The 12,243-nt window shown below is 43.4% G+C and overlaps 1 protein-coding gene across 7 annotated transcripts in view; it reads left to right on the top strand.

Annotated features, from left to right (window-relative positions):
• The first annotated feature begins 8,091 nt into the window (after positions 1 to 8,091).
• Positions 8,092 to 12,243, top strand: part of GRHL2 (grainyhead like transcription factor 2) — a 279,232-nt gene continuing 275,080 nt past the window's right edge. For 5 of the 7 annotated variants that reach the window (XR_004538279.1, XR_004538280.1, XM_033933109.1 and 2 more), the window contains exon 1: positions 8,874 to 8,923. Coding sequence is in view for 4 of the 7 variants with exons in the window: in XM_033933109.1 (XP_033789000.1) it covers positions 8,898 to 8,923 (26 nt within the window). In the remaining 3 variants the exon portion in view is untranslated. Of the gene's footprint in view, positions 8,253 to 8,548; positions 8,763 to 8,873; positions 8,924 to 12,243 lie in introns of those variants that run through there. The other 2 variants (XM_033933112.1, XM_033933110.1) reach the window with 2 other exon arrangements.

Raw genomic sequence — 12,243 nt, 5'->3', positions numbered from 1 at the left:
ATACCTGTAAGGGAGCAGGAGGGGTGCGCAGTTCCTCCTGCTCCTATGACTCCAGCACCGCGGTCTGAGGCCTATCCCTGCCCTGGTGCAAATGGCCAATTAGGGGCTTCCTTAGCCTTCTCCCTAAAGAAGTCCTTGATTGGCTCAGGTGCCTCAGGCCCCTCCCAAGGAAGGAGCCTGAGCCAATCATGGCCTTAAGCCCATCCCCATGCATCATATGATGCACCGAGGTGGGGCCTAAGACCTCAGACGCGTCGCTGGAGTCACAGGAGCAGGAGCGACTGAGCACCCCTCCTCCTTTACAGGTACAGGGAGGGGGCTGGAGAACAGGAACGGGGAGGTGGTGTCCGGTGGCAGTCAGCATCCCTCCTACCGTTTGTTATTTTTGGGGGGAAGTCGCTATCTTTAGTGAATCTGGACCTTTATGACAGAAAGTATCATAGGAGGAAAATCAAGACTCAATACATGTCTGAGTTTATGGATCTTTGTGTAGTCCCATAGAGACAGTACCTCTTTTTTCAATTATTTTTCCTCCCCTCTTTGGAATGCTTTGATGTAGAATTATGCAGCGTCTAGATGTAACCACATGTGAATAAGGAAATGATGCCCTACAGGTATGTATGAAAAAAGACACAGGATTTGTAATGGCCTTCTCTCACTACCTTTTTATTTGGGGCATGTCAATCCATGTGGAAGTAGTCAAATCCCAAAAAAGTGTAACTTATGGTAAGAACATAAAAATAGCCTAACTGGGTCACACCAATGGCCCATCAAGCCCAGTAGCCTGTCCTCACGGTGAATCAATCCAGGTCACTAGTACCTGGCCAAAACCCAAAGAGTAGCAACATTCCATGCTACTGATCCAAGACAACAGTGGCTTCCCCCATGTCTTTCTTAATAACAACTATGGAATTTTCCTCCAGGAAATTATCCAAACCTTTTTTAAAACCAGCTTCATTCCAGAGCTTAACTGTTCTCTGAGTGAAAAAATATTTCCTCCTATTGGTTTTAAAAGTATTTTCCTGAAACTTCATTGAGTATCCCCTAGTCTTTGTAATTTTTGTCAGAGTGAAAAACCAATCCACTTGTACTCATTCTACTCCACTCAGGATTTTGTAGTCAGTCATATCTCCCTTCAGCTGCCTCTTTTCCAACAGTCCTAAACTTTGTAGTCTTTCCTCATATGAGAGGAGTTCCATCCCCTTTATCATTTTGGTTACTTTTCTTTGAACCTTTTCTAGTGCCACTAAATCTTTCTTGAGATAAGGAGACCAGAAATGAATGCAATATTCCAGGTAAGGTCACACCATGGAGTGATACAGAGGCATTATAATATTCTTAATCTTAACCATCCCTTTCTTAAAAATTCCTAGCATCTTGTTTGCTTTTTGGTTACGACTGCACATTGGGTGTCTACAATGACACCCAGATCTTTTTCTTAGGCGTTAACCCCCAAGTGGACCTTTGCAGCTGGTAACTGTGATTTGAGTTAGTCTTCCCAATGTGCATCACTTTAAATTTCATTCCACTATACAAAAAGTTCTGAGTAGCGAAATTACATTGAAAATATAATTCTTTTAACTTTCCTTGGATTTTCATAACATATTTTCTTATGTTGTCTTGTTTTTTTAAACATATATATGGGGAAAAAAGGACCTGTGACTTACAAGTATATTCACAGATTCCAGTCTCTTTCATCGGCCAAACTCCCCCCCCCCCCCCCCAATTTTTACATTTTTTTATGCTTGCAAAATATAAATACAAAATTATGCAAAATTCAATTGAATATACAAAGGTAAATCAAAAAATAAAGGCAAAGTACATTTAATGGCTTTAATAGAAGTAACTGTGAGCAATTGAACATATCACTTTTCCACATAATCCGCACACAAGACAACACATTTGTTGTATCATTCAAATAACTTCTGCATTTCTACCGAGAAGTTTTTGGCTGCTCCCAAAGCCAGGTGAGCATTGCTTCCTTTACCTCATCATGCTTTGACTTTTGCTTTCTGGGTCGCAATGATGCACCCATGTCTCGCTGTCGGTGACAATTCTCTCCAGAATACTCGTATCTTCCTACTATATCTCAGGAACTGGGTCGCAACCTCCTCACGCATGGGGCTCGTTTCAGGGAATATTTTCAAACAGTGTCCAGAATTTTTTTTTTAAATTGGAACATCGTTTCAAAAGGACTGTTTCTCTTCATTTTATTTTTGAGGAGTGTCAGGGATGGAGAGTGAGCATTCCTGTGCTGAGTTAGCACATATACAGTATCACATGGCTAGTGCATGGATATTGCGTGAGCACTTAACCTCCCCCCCAATTTTATATGTAGCACCCCAAAAATCAGCACCGACTAGAACTGCACTTAGCATGAGTCTACAAGGTGCACATACCTTTTATAGAATCACGCTTAGTGCCTATATGCGTCACATAACTCAGGTGCATCCATTTAGGCCAGCTAAAACTAGGCCTAAATGCCTGTGTCTAAGTTGTGCACAGATCAGGCGTATTCTAGAACAATGCACACTTTTAGAAATGCTCGCGATCTGCCCCTAGCCATGCCTCATTTTCAAAAATTAATGCGCTGCAACTAGTGCATACTTTTTATAGAATCGTGCCTTCTGAGTTGTACATCACTTACAAGGTGTCAATTGCCAATTATTGGTGCTGATTAGGCCAATTAATCAATTAAGCTGTGCACACAAATTATCCAATCTCACCGATTTGTATGCACAACTTAAGGCACCATATACAGAATTTGGGGGGGCTATTGCCTACAAAATGGGTAGCAGGAAGTGACTGAGAACTAAGGCCTGGATTCTCTAACCAGCACAGATTTTTTAGGTGCCCAAGCTCAGTAAAAACCACTGTTCAAATGATATTTTTTTAACTGCGCTTCAAGGCACCTACCGGCACCTAAAAAAAAATCAGAGCAAGAATCATGCCTCTTTAGGCCGCCTAACACAACTGTGGGCACAGCTAATGCCACCCCTTATGCTGTCCAACCACATAACCACCCTCTTACCCCTTCCCAATTCCAACCCATGTTAACTCGCTGTTATCAGCACCTCTTATTGTACACCGTCTAGAACTGAAAGGTATGACAGGATATAAATAAAGCTATGATTATTATTAAAGTGCCTATATAGGTGCAATTCACAACAAAGATAGGCGCCAGAAATGTAGGCCTGGAAAACCCTGGCCTGTTTCCAGCACCTATCTTTCCCAGAGGTGTAATTCGCTATAGAGTGCCATCGTGTGATTGACATGTGATCAGCAGCTGCCGATGGCCATTAATAAATAAATAAATAAAATAGGCCATTTATATCCATAGTAAAACTAGCCTTGGCATGCAGGAAAGACCCTCATAAGAGCGTGTTAAGGACATTTTTTTAATGTGAAAGGACCCCTAAGTTTGTAGGTGAATAAATGGAAGGTTAAGTGACTCGCATAAGGTCACAAGGAGCATCAGCAGTTTGAACCCTCTCTTCCCTTGTTCTCAGCCTGTTGCTCTAATCATTAGACTAGATTTTAACACTGTATGAGATACTGCTTACTCTTCAACAGGTTCAGCAGCAAAAGTTTTTAGAAAGACCCTGCACATGACTGGGAATTGGCAGGCTGGACAAGGTAGAACTTGCTTAACTTGATCTACAAGAGCTGCAAGCAAGCTTTTTCACATAACCTTAAATGCAGTAGAACATGTTTTTCTTCTCAACAGGAGCCCGATATGAAAAACTTGAAAAGAAATCCTTATATTGGACTTGGATCAAAGAGCTGTCAGCATGGGCTCCTCTGGAAAGCATGGCAGGTTGCAGATCAACACTGGAAAACGCTGTAAGGTCGCCATGATTGTAAAATTAATTTATTCCTCACATGGGTGTCCTCACATAGACTGGAAGTGCGTAATCAAGCCAAATAACTAGAAGCAATAGCAGAAGTTGAAATTCTAGAGGAAGTGTTGAATATATGTCATATGATGCATGTGTAAGATGAGTTCCACACTCATCACCTTCTGTTAGAATAGTTGCTAGTTGAGTCTGTACTTGTGGTTAGAGGTTGGAAGATTTATTGATTGATTGCATTTATACACTGCTTATAACCTAAGCAATTTACATTCAGCTACTCAAGTATTTCTTCCTATCTGTCCCGGCAGGCTCATAATCTAACGTACCTGGGGCAATGGACGGTTAAGTGACTTGTCCAGGGTCACAAGGAGCAGTGCTGGATTTGAACCTGCAACTTCAGGGTGCTGAGGCAGCAGTCCTAACCTCTAGGCTACTCCACCATGTAACAGGTAGCATTGCTACAACATATTACATTACATTAAAATACATTTCTAGACCTCAATACCTTCCAGATTGATGTGGTTTACATCATCAAGAAACTGTACATCACAGTGAAATACAAGAGAAATATCATCTTCCTTACTTTTCTAACAATTTTACAAAAGAGATTTAATAGTTTTCAGAAATGCATATATGAAATCAAAAAAGCAAACAAAATACGCAGTTCTGAATCCCAACTAACAGCCTGATATGCATTGTTCGATGCAAACATTTCTTGTAAAGACATACTTTTTTCACCAAATGGTCTAAGGCAGTGGTCTCAAACTCAAACCCTTTGCAGGGCCACATTCTGGATTTGTAGGTACTTGGAGGGTACATTCTGGATTTGTAGGTACTTGGAGGGCCACAGAAAAAAAAAAGTTAATCTCTTATTCAAGAAATGACAACTTTGCATGAGGTAAGTACCTATAGGGTCACAAGGAGCAGTGCTGGGTTTGAACCTGCAACTTCAGGGTGCTGAGGCTGCAGTCCTAACCACTAGGCTACTCCACCATGTAACAGATAGCATTGCTCCAGCATATTACATTACATTAAAATAAATTTCTAGACCTCAATACGTTACCCGTCTCACTGCGTAGCCTCACGCAAGCTCTTTCCTGCGTGTGTATGCGATTGACCTCTCCACTCCACCTCAATCACGTACAGACGCAGGAAAGCGCTTGTGTGAGGTTATAGCAGCGAGACGGGCAACGTTCCAGAACGTAAGGTAACCATTGGAGGCAGTGCAGCTTGTGCATGTGTCCAGTGCTGGAGGAGGTGAGAGCTGAAGGCGGTTGCAGATGCGACCACCGGACACTTAAGGCACAAGCTTTCCATAAAGAATCATTCTTTATAATACCAAGGGCCTCAAAATAGTTGGTCCAAAATCTTGTCTCTTGTAGTTGATACTTTGATAGTTTTTCACTTTCTGCATGTTGCACTGCTTTCAGCTGTGTAAAGCTGAAATTATCAGAAACAATTAAGGAAAGATTTATAAAGTATAGCTTCTGATAATTTCACCTTCTCCAGCACTGGACACATGCACAAGCTGCACTGCCTCCAATGGTTACCTTACGTTCTGGAACATTGACCGCCTCACTGCTATAACCTCACACAAGCGCTTTCCTGCGTCTGTACGTGATTGAGGTGGAGTGGAGAGGACAATCGCGTACACCCGCAGGAAAGAGCTTGCGTGAGGCTACAGCAGTGAGACGGGCAACGTTCCAGAACAGGACCGCCAGACACTTAAGGCACAAGTTTTCCATAAAGAATCATTCTTTATAATACCGAGGGCCTCAAAATAGTACCTGGCGGGCCTCATGCGGTCCCTGGGCCGTGAGTTTGAGACCACTGGTCTAAGGGATATAGATCTTTGACAGGAAGAACTCTCTGCACTTTATTTTTTTCATGGCCATGACACAGGCATGCGATATCTGGATTCAGGGCTGGCCCTATTATTGAGCAACTTTTTTGCACACAGCCCTGCTTTTCAGTCCCATTTTTCCGTGCCTATTGCCATATGCAAACAAGGCCCAGCAATGCATTTCTGCACATGACTTCATTCTTCTCTGCATCCGCCATTGGATTTGATTGAAATCACCTGTGAGCTAGAGCTTTTTTTAACATCCATTTTCTTGGAGACAGGCTATATGGTTAAGTAGAGTTTACCATATTTGCAAGACCAAAAATTTCATAAGTCCATGAATTAATACTGTAACAATGACCTTTCAAGCTTCCTATAAACTTCAAGTGCCCAAAGACATCTGACCATAGTCTTGCTTCTTTCTGCAAATGGGAAGGGTACCTCTCACCATGCACAGAGCAAAGCTTGGATAAGAGATGTCATCATAAGGAAGCGTAATTCTCATCAGAGGCAGGGGTGAAAAATAGAAATTCTGTAGAATATTTGTTTATTTTTGTTTTAACTTAATATTCCTCCACCTCCGGGAAAACACAGGATGGATGAAGTCTGGCTCTAAGAATTCCTCTGGTACACTTTGAAAGACATGTAAAATAGAGAATTACATGAGAATGGGGATTGAAGGAAATCTGCAGACATGACTTCCAGACTTGGGAATGCCATGGAGACCTCAGTCCTCAAGGGAAGCACTGCAATCTTCACACACCCTCAACAAATTGTCTATAGTGTTATTTGTTGTGGGCCTCTGTATGCTGCCATACAGAGGGCATGTTTTCTGCATTGTTATTAAAAGCTCTGCACATCTGTAGCATTCATGAGAAGTATTTCTCAATACATGGTACAGGGGCCACTTGTTAGGGGTACGCGGCCTGGCCACCACAGAGGATAGTCCCACCCATCCGTAGAAGCCGCCACCGGGGATCTCGCCTTCCTGTCCGCCCCCTGCCGGGGATCCCTCCCTCTCTGCTCGTCCCCCACCCCCAAAGCTGACCCAGTTCTTGTTCGAGCTGCACTAACTCCTTCAGTCTTCAGAGGCACTCCTTGCAGGGATGGCGCAGGCAGCAATTTCCACGCTGCACGTAAGTAGCTAACTCAGAAATCTTCTCTCTGACATCAGAGGGAAGGCTTGTGAGTCAGCCATGTACAATGTGTGAATCAAAATGGCAGGGGGGCTTAACTTAAAAGTAACATAAAGGAAGTATTTTTCCACAGAAAGTGATGGATGCCTGGAATGCCTTTCCCCAAGCAAGGCAGTTGAGACAAATAATGACAGAATTCAAAAATACAAGGGATAAACAAAAAGGATACTTAGATGGAAAGAGGATGTGGTACTTCTACAGCAACATGCTGGACTGAGTCCAGAAGTGGTGAGAGAGGGCAAGTGCTGGACTAGGTTTGGAAGTGGAGATGGCTAGGATGGAGACAGAAAGAGAAAGATACAAATGGCTTACTGGAAGGATCGAAGAGAGAGAGAGATGGAGACAGATGGATTGGAAGAGGAGAGAGAAAGGTAAAGATAGCTAGATTAAAAGAGGGAAGAAAGAGAAGTAGAAATGACTGAACTAGATGAGTGGAGGGAAAAAAGTGAAAATTATTTTAAAGGTTAAAAAATTGCCATGGATGTAAAGGCTCTACCCTGTCCCACCCACTTGACCTCATCCAACCCCAGCCCAGGTATCCCAGATTTGGAAGCCAAAAATCTGGTAACCTTATGTAGGAAAGAAGGGGTAAGAACAGTTGTTTTAATGTTTCCACAGTGGAGCACAAAACAGGTAGACCAAATCAGGATAAATAAGTGTATTGAAAACGCTCCCAGGAGCGGCACCCAACACGTTTCTCCTGTACAGCTTTTTCGGGGGCATAAAAGCTAACTAGAGTTAAAAACTGCTTTTGCCACCCCAAAAGTAACTAAAGGTGGTGTCCAGTGTACGGTTTTTCAAACAAGAAAAGATGTGAACTGTCTTCTTTGCCCTTTCCTCACACCTTAGGGTTCCACAGGACTGAATAAAGAGTTCCTGCCCTAACACTGCTATGAAAAATACAACTCTGCACCTGGAAGAGACTCAAGCGTGGAGGACAGGTCCTTACAGTTTCTTCACAAAAAAAAGCCCATGACACGAGGCAACCCTCCCCTCCCCCCTCAACAAACAAGAATTAATTTTGAAAGGGAGAGAACCAACCGCCATCTGAAAGATAACCCTGGCAAACAAAATGTACTTAAGAGAAGGAAGAACAGAAAAGAGAGGAAACCCCCCCCCCTCAATAACCCGTATGTAAGTTCTCTGTGCTGGAATCCCTCAGCTCAGGCTGACTAATCGCTCAGCTACACCTGGCAGCGCTTCCGACTGCTGGAGCAGGGCTAAAGGGTCACGGAGGGAGAGAGAGAGAGAGAAAAAAATCCATCAGTGACTGTAATGGGGGGAGGGAACACACCTGGAGAGTAGCGTGACTGGCGAACAAAAAGCCCGGGTCAAGTGTCTCGTGCGCCAAGGGGGAAGGTGAGCGGAGCACCACCAAAGCGAAGCCTCGACCGCTGCCCCTAATGCGAGGGGGGGGGGCAGGCGAGCGACCTGAACGCCCGCGCCCTCCGCATTTAGCGCGCCTAAAAAGTGGCGAAGGCTGCCGCGCCGTCCTCCCTTTATAGCTCTCGAGGCCAACAACGACGTGGCTCAAGTTAGCGTTCGCTCCCCTCCCCCACCCGGCGGGAACCACGGACGGGGCGAGCCGCTCTGCTCCTGGCCCAGCCGGTGCGTCCTGCCTGGTGGCGAGGGGGAGGAGCGGCGGCGAGGGGCCGTACCTGTGTCTTATCTTTCTGGTTGGGTTGGGAAAAGACCTTAAAAAAAAAAAAAGGGAAGAAGAATTACCTGTAGCTCGAGTTCTGCCGTCTCTCTCATACACACACACCTTTACCTGCACAGACTTGAAAGTCCAGTTTCACCAGAGAGTGAGGGAGAAGTGAAAGGGGGGGGAGAGTTCATTGGATCAAGTATGTCACAAGAGACGGACAAGTAAGTGATCATACTGGTTTGGACTCTGGGAGAGGCGGATGGGGCATTTTTGGACTTTATCTGATTCCGGGTGACTTTTTTTTTTTTTTTTTTTTGGTTGCTTCCATAAAGAAGGCTGGATTACTTCCAGGCTGCATGATTACAAAACTGGAATCCCTGATGTGTGTGTATATATATATATATTCTGGAGTCTTTTTCCAATTTTTTTTTTTTACCTTGCACTGTTTTAATAATTTTTTTCTGCATTTTTAATGTCTCCTCCAGGAGTTGGGATAGATTGAGTTCTGCGAGGGCTATTAAGAAAAGCAGTTTGGCTTTTATGTGAATACAACAAAGCTCTTTTATTTGGAGTAGAAACGGCCATCTTCTACTACTTGTGTCTGTTTTTGGGGGGGGGGGTCAGTAGAAGGGAATAATTTATTTTCTTTCAGAGCTACTGATAAATATCCAGGATTTAAACAGCTGAGCTAGAAAGTTTGCAAGGCTTCCTCTTCAATTGAGATTCAGTTATTGCAGATAAGGCTTCCTCCAGCATTGATTAGGCTGTCAAAGTTGTACACCTGGGATATATGCAACATCTTTTAAGGAATTTATAGTAATAACCAAATAATATTAACTCATCTGAAATTATAATTGCTGTTTGCTGTTGGATGCTAGCTAGTTTCCTTCATTCCTTCACCCTAGAAAAAATGTTCATGGTATCTAAGCTTCCACGCCAACACATCAACACTATCGAAAAACAATTGATTCTACAGTTGAGTGTGTTCCTAGTTTTATACAAGAATGAAGAGATTATATCTCTGTGACATTTCTTATTGATCCATGTCTAGGTTGTATTGGTATATTGTTGAAGTGAGTCCCAGTATATGCACTGCCTTATGGTAACTTTATCCTGCACCAGGATACTCAAGGCATGTAAATGAGAATAACTGACAGTCTGTTTTAGACAAAACTGGCTCACTCCTTCCATCCCCTCTGGCTACTACAAGGTTCAGTGTTTCTCTTTTCTTCTTGTACCAGTGAGGTTTCTGCTACACTCTTTGGGAGGATCTTTTTATAATAACAGGTTAGAGTGGTTAAAAAAAATCTTGATTGGAAGGGCAATAATAATAATAATAATAATAATAAAAAAGTCTAGGCCCTGTTGTGTGATAGATGAGTATAGATTTGATAATCCTCTCTTGCGTGATATGCTTTCACACTACTTAGAGTTGCAACAGGATAACTTCTTAATGATTACATTTATAAACATGTTTTTCTGTAATTAGCTGTCGCTTTGTATTGTATCCAGTTCTGGAGAATCTACAAAAGGGTGTAGAATGATTAGAGGTAGTCAAGGGATGCTGCTACCAAGATGCTGCAAGGCCTATATCAAAAGTCATACAAGTTTTCAGGGCTAAAACACGTGTATCTTTGAACACAAGAAACAGGGAAGGTATTTATATATTAACATCTGACTCACGCCTTTTCCAGTTATAGCTCAAAAGTGAGCTACATTCAGATACAGTAGGTAGTTCCTTGTCCCTGGAGGGCTCACAATCTAAAGGGTCCTTTTACTAAAACATAGTGCGTACCAACAGACATTAGTGTGCTTTAAGGGCCACGTGACCTTTAGGTATAAAATAGGGCAAACAGCATTTAGGGCTAGATTCACAAACCTTGTTTCCGTGCTAGATCCGTGGCCGGATCCATTCAGGCCCGACCAGTTCACCAAACAATAAAATTTAAATGAGGGTGGTCAGAGGAATGCCCCCTCCGATGGCACGGATCACTAGTGTGCGATCCTGACGCATGTGCAGACCAATTGCTTTCCCTGATGGTCTGCGCATGCATTCAGTGTTCATTTTTGCTGGGTTTTTTTTTTTTGTTTTGTTTTACTGGCCCCGACTCTCCTGCTCTGGAAGGGTAATCTCCGGCATTAACCAAGTCACTGTGACTGCCGGCATTTTTTTTTTTTTTTTTACAACCCTGCTATTTTTGACTCTACTGCTCTCTGACGCCCTTCCCCGCTTTAAAACCATGGGCTCGCATTGTGGGGAAGGGCGGCAGAGAGCAGGAGAGTCGGGGCAGCAAGAGCAGGGCTTGGCAGGAGGAGGGCAGAAGCAGGGCTTGGCTGGAAGGGCCAGAGAGCAGAGTAGCAGAGATGGGGCATAAAACTGTCTGAACTCTGGCCAAATTGGGAGGGCTAAAGGGAGGAAAAACCCCACAAGACTGTGTCCCTGTATGAGAGCATAAGCACATTCTCCTGCTCTCTGCTGCCCTTCCCCGCAGTGCAGCCCCGCTTTAAAAACATGGGCTCGCACTGCGGGGAAGGGCGGCAGAGAGCAGGAGAGTTGGGGCGGCAAGAGCAGGGCTCGGCAGGAGGAGGACAGGAGCAGGGCTCGGCTGGAAGAGGCGTTTGGGTGGGAAATTCAGCTGGAAAGAGCAGAGCGGCAGAGATAGGTTGCAGAGATGGGATTTCAGGCCCGAGTACAGTCGGAAAGGACACTTGCGACTGGTCCCCAGCAGTCGTTTTTTTGTGTTGATTGGCCAGCCCAGTCGGTTTCAAAAATTTGGTGTGAATCGCATCCCTATCTACTTTACATGCCGTTCTCCTCATTTGCATGTGCGGATCGGAATCGAATCGGCAGAGAGGTAAGTGAATCGGGCCGGAGTAAAATTAGGTTGTAAAGGGGTTGCAAACCGATCGGTTTGATTAGTGAATCTAGCCCTTAGTGTATGCTAAGCTTGAGCAAAAGGTTCCTAGGTTTGTAGCTGAGACAGTGGAGGTTAAGTGAATTGCCCCAGGCCACAGTGGGATCGGAACCAGGCTTCGCTGATGGATTTATTCAAATATGTGAAATGTAAGGAGCCAAGCTTTTTGCATAGGAAAGAATGCTCTGCTAGAGATCATGGTATGAGACTGCAAAGTGACAGACTCAGGAGTAAGATCAGAGTGGATACTCCCAAGAGACATGCTAGAGACAAAATAATTAAGAAATTATGGCATAAGCACAGTAGATCCCTAGTTACAAAAAAGTAAGAAAGCCCAAAATCAACTGGGATCTATGATACTGAACTGGGAGTTATGGGCAGCTGAAAATTTTCATGTCATATTTTCCAGTTTTTGTTTTCCATTCCAGATTGAATGTGGTCAAGACAGCTCCTCTTTTCTTAAGAGTGCATGTACATGTGTGAACTTTTGGGAAAGAGTACACTCTCTGCACATAGTGTGCACTTTTTTCACGGTATTTAAGAAGTATTTAAGAAGTGGTCCCTCTTTATACAAGGTGTGCATTCTTTAGGAAAAGTGGTCCCTCTTTACCTACCTTTTAGAAGAGTGGTTCCTACCTACATGTGGTGTGCATTTTTTTTTTTTAAGTTCAAATAATTTTTATTTTGAAAAACATTTTAGAATATTCAGACAGAAGAATATACATTTCAAAATATTTCCATACAACAGTCATGAACATAAGCTAGGGACATATATGTATCTTACACA

Source organism: Geotrypetes seraphini, chromosome 2 (genome assembly GCF_902459505.1).
Source record: "Geotrypetes seraphini chromosome 2, aGeoSer1.1, whole genome shotgun sequence".
Lineage (NCBI taxonomy): Eukaryota > Metazoa > Chordata > Amphibia > Gymnophiona > Dermophiidae > Geotrypetes > Geotrypetes seraphini.
The sequence above is the reverse complement of the archived record's forward strand: the minus strand, read 5'-3'. Positions and strand labels throughout refer to the sequence as shown.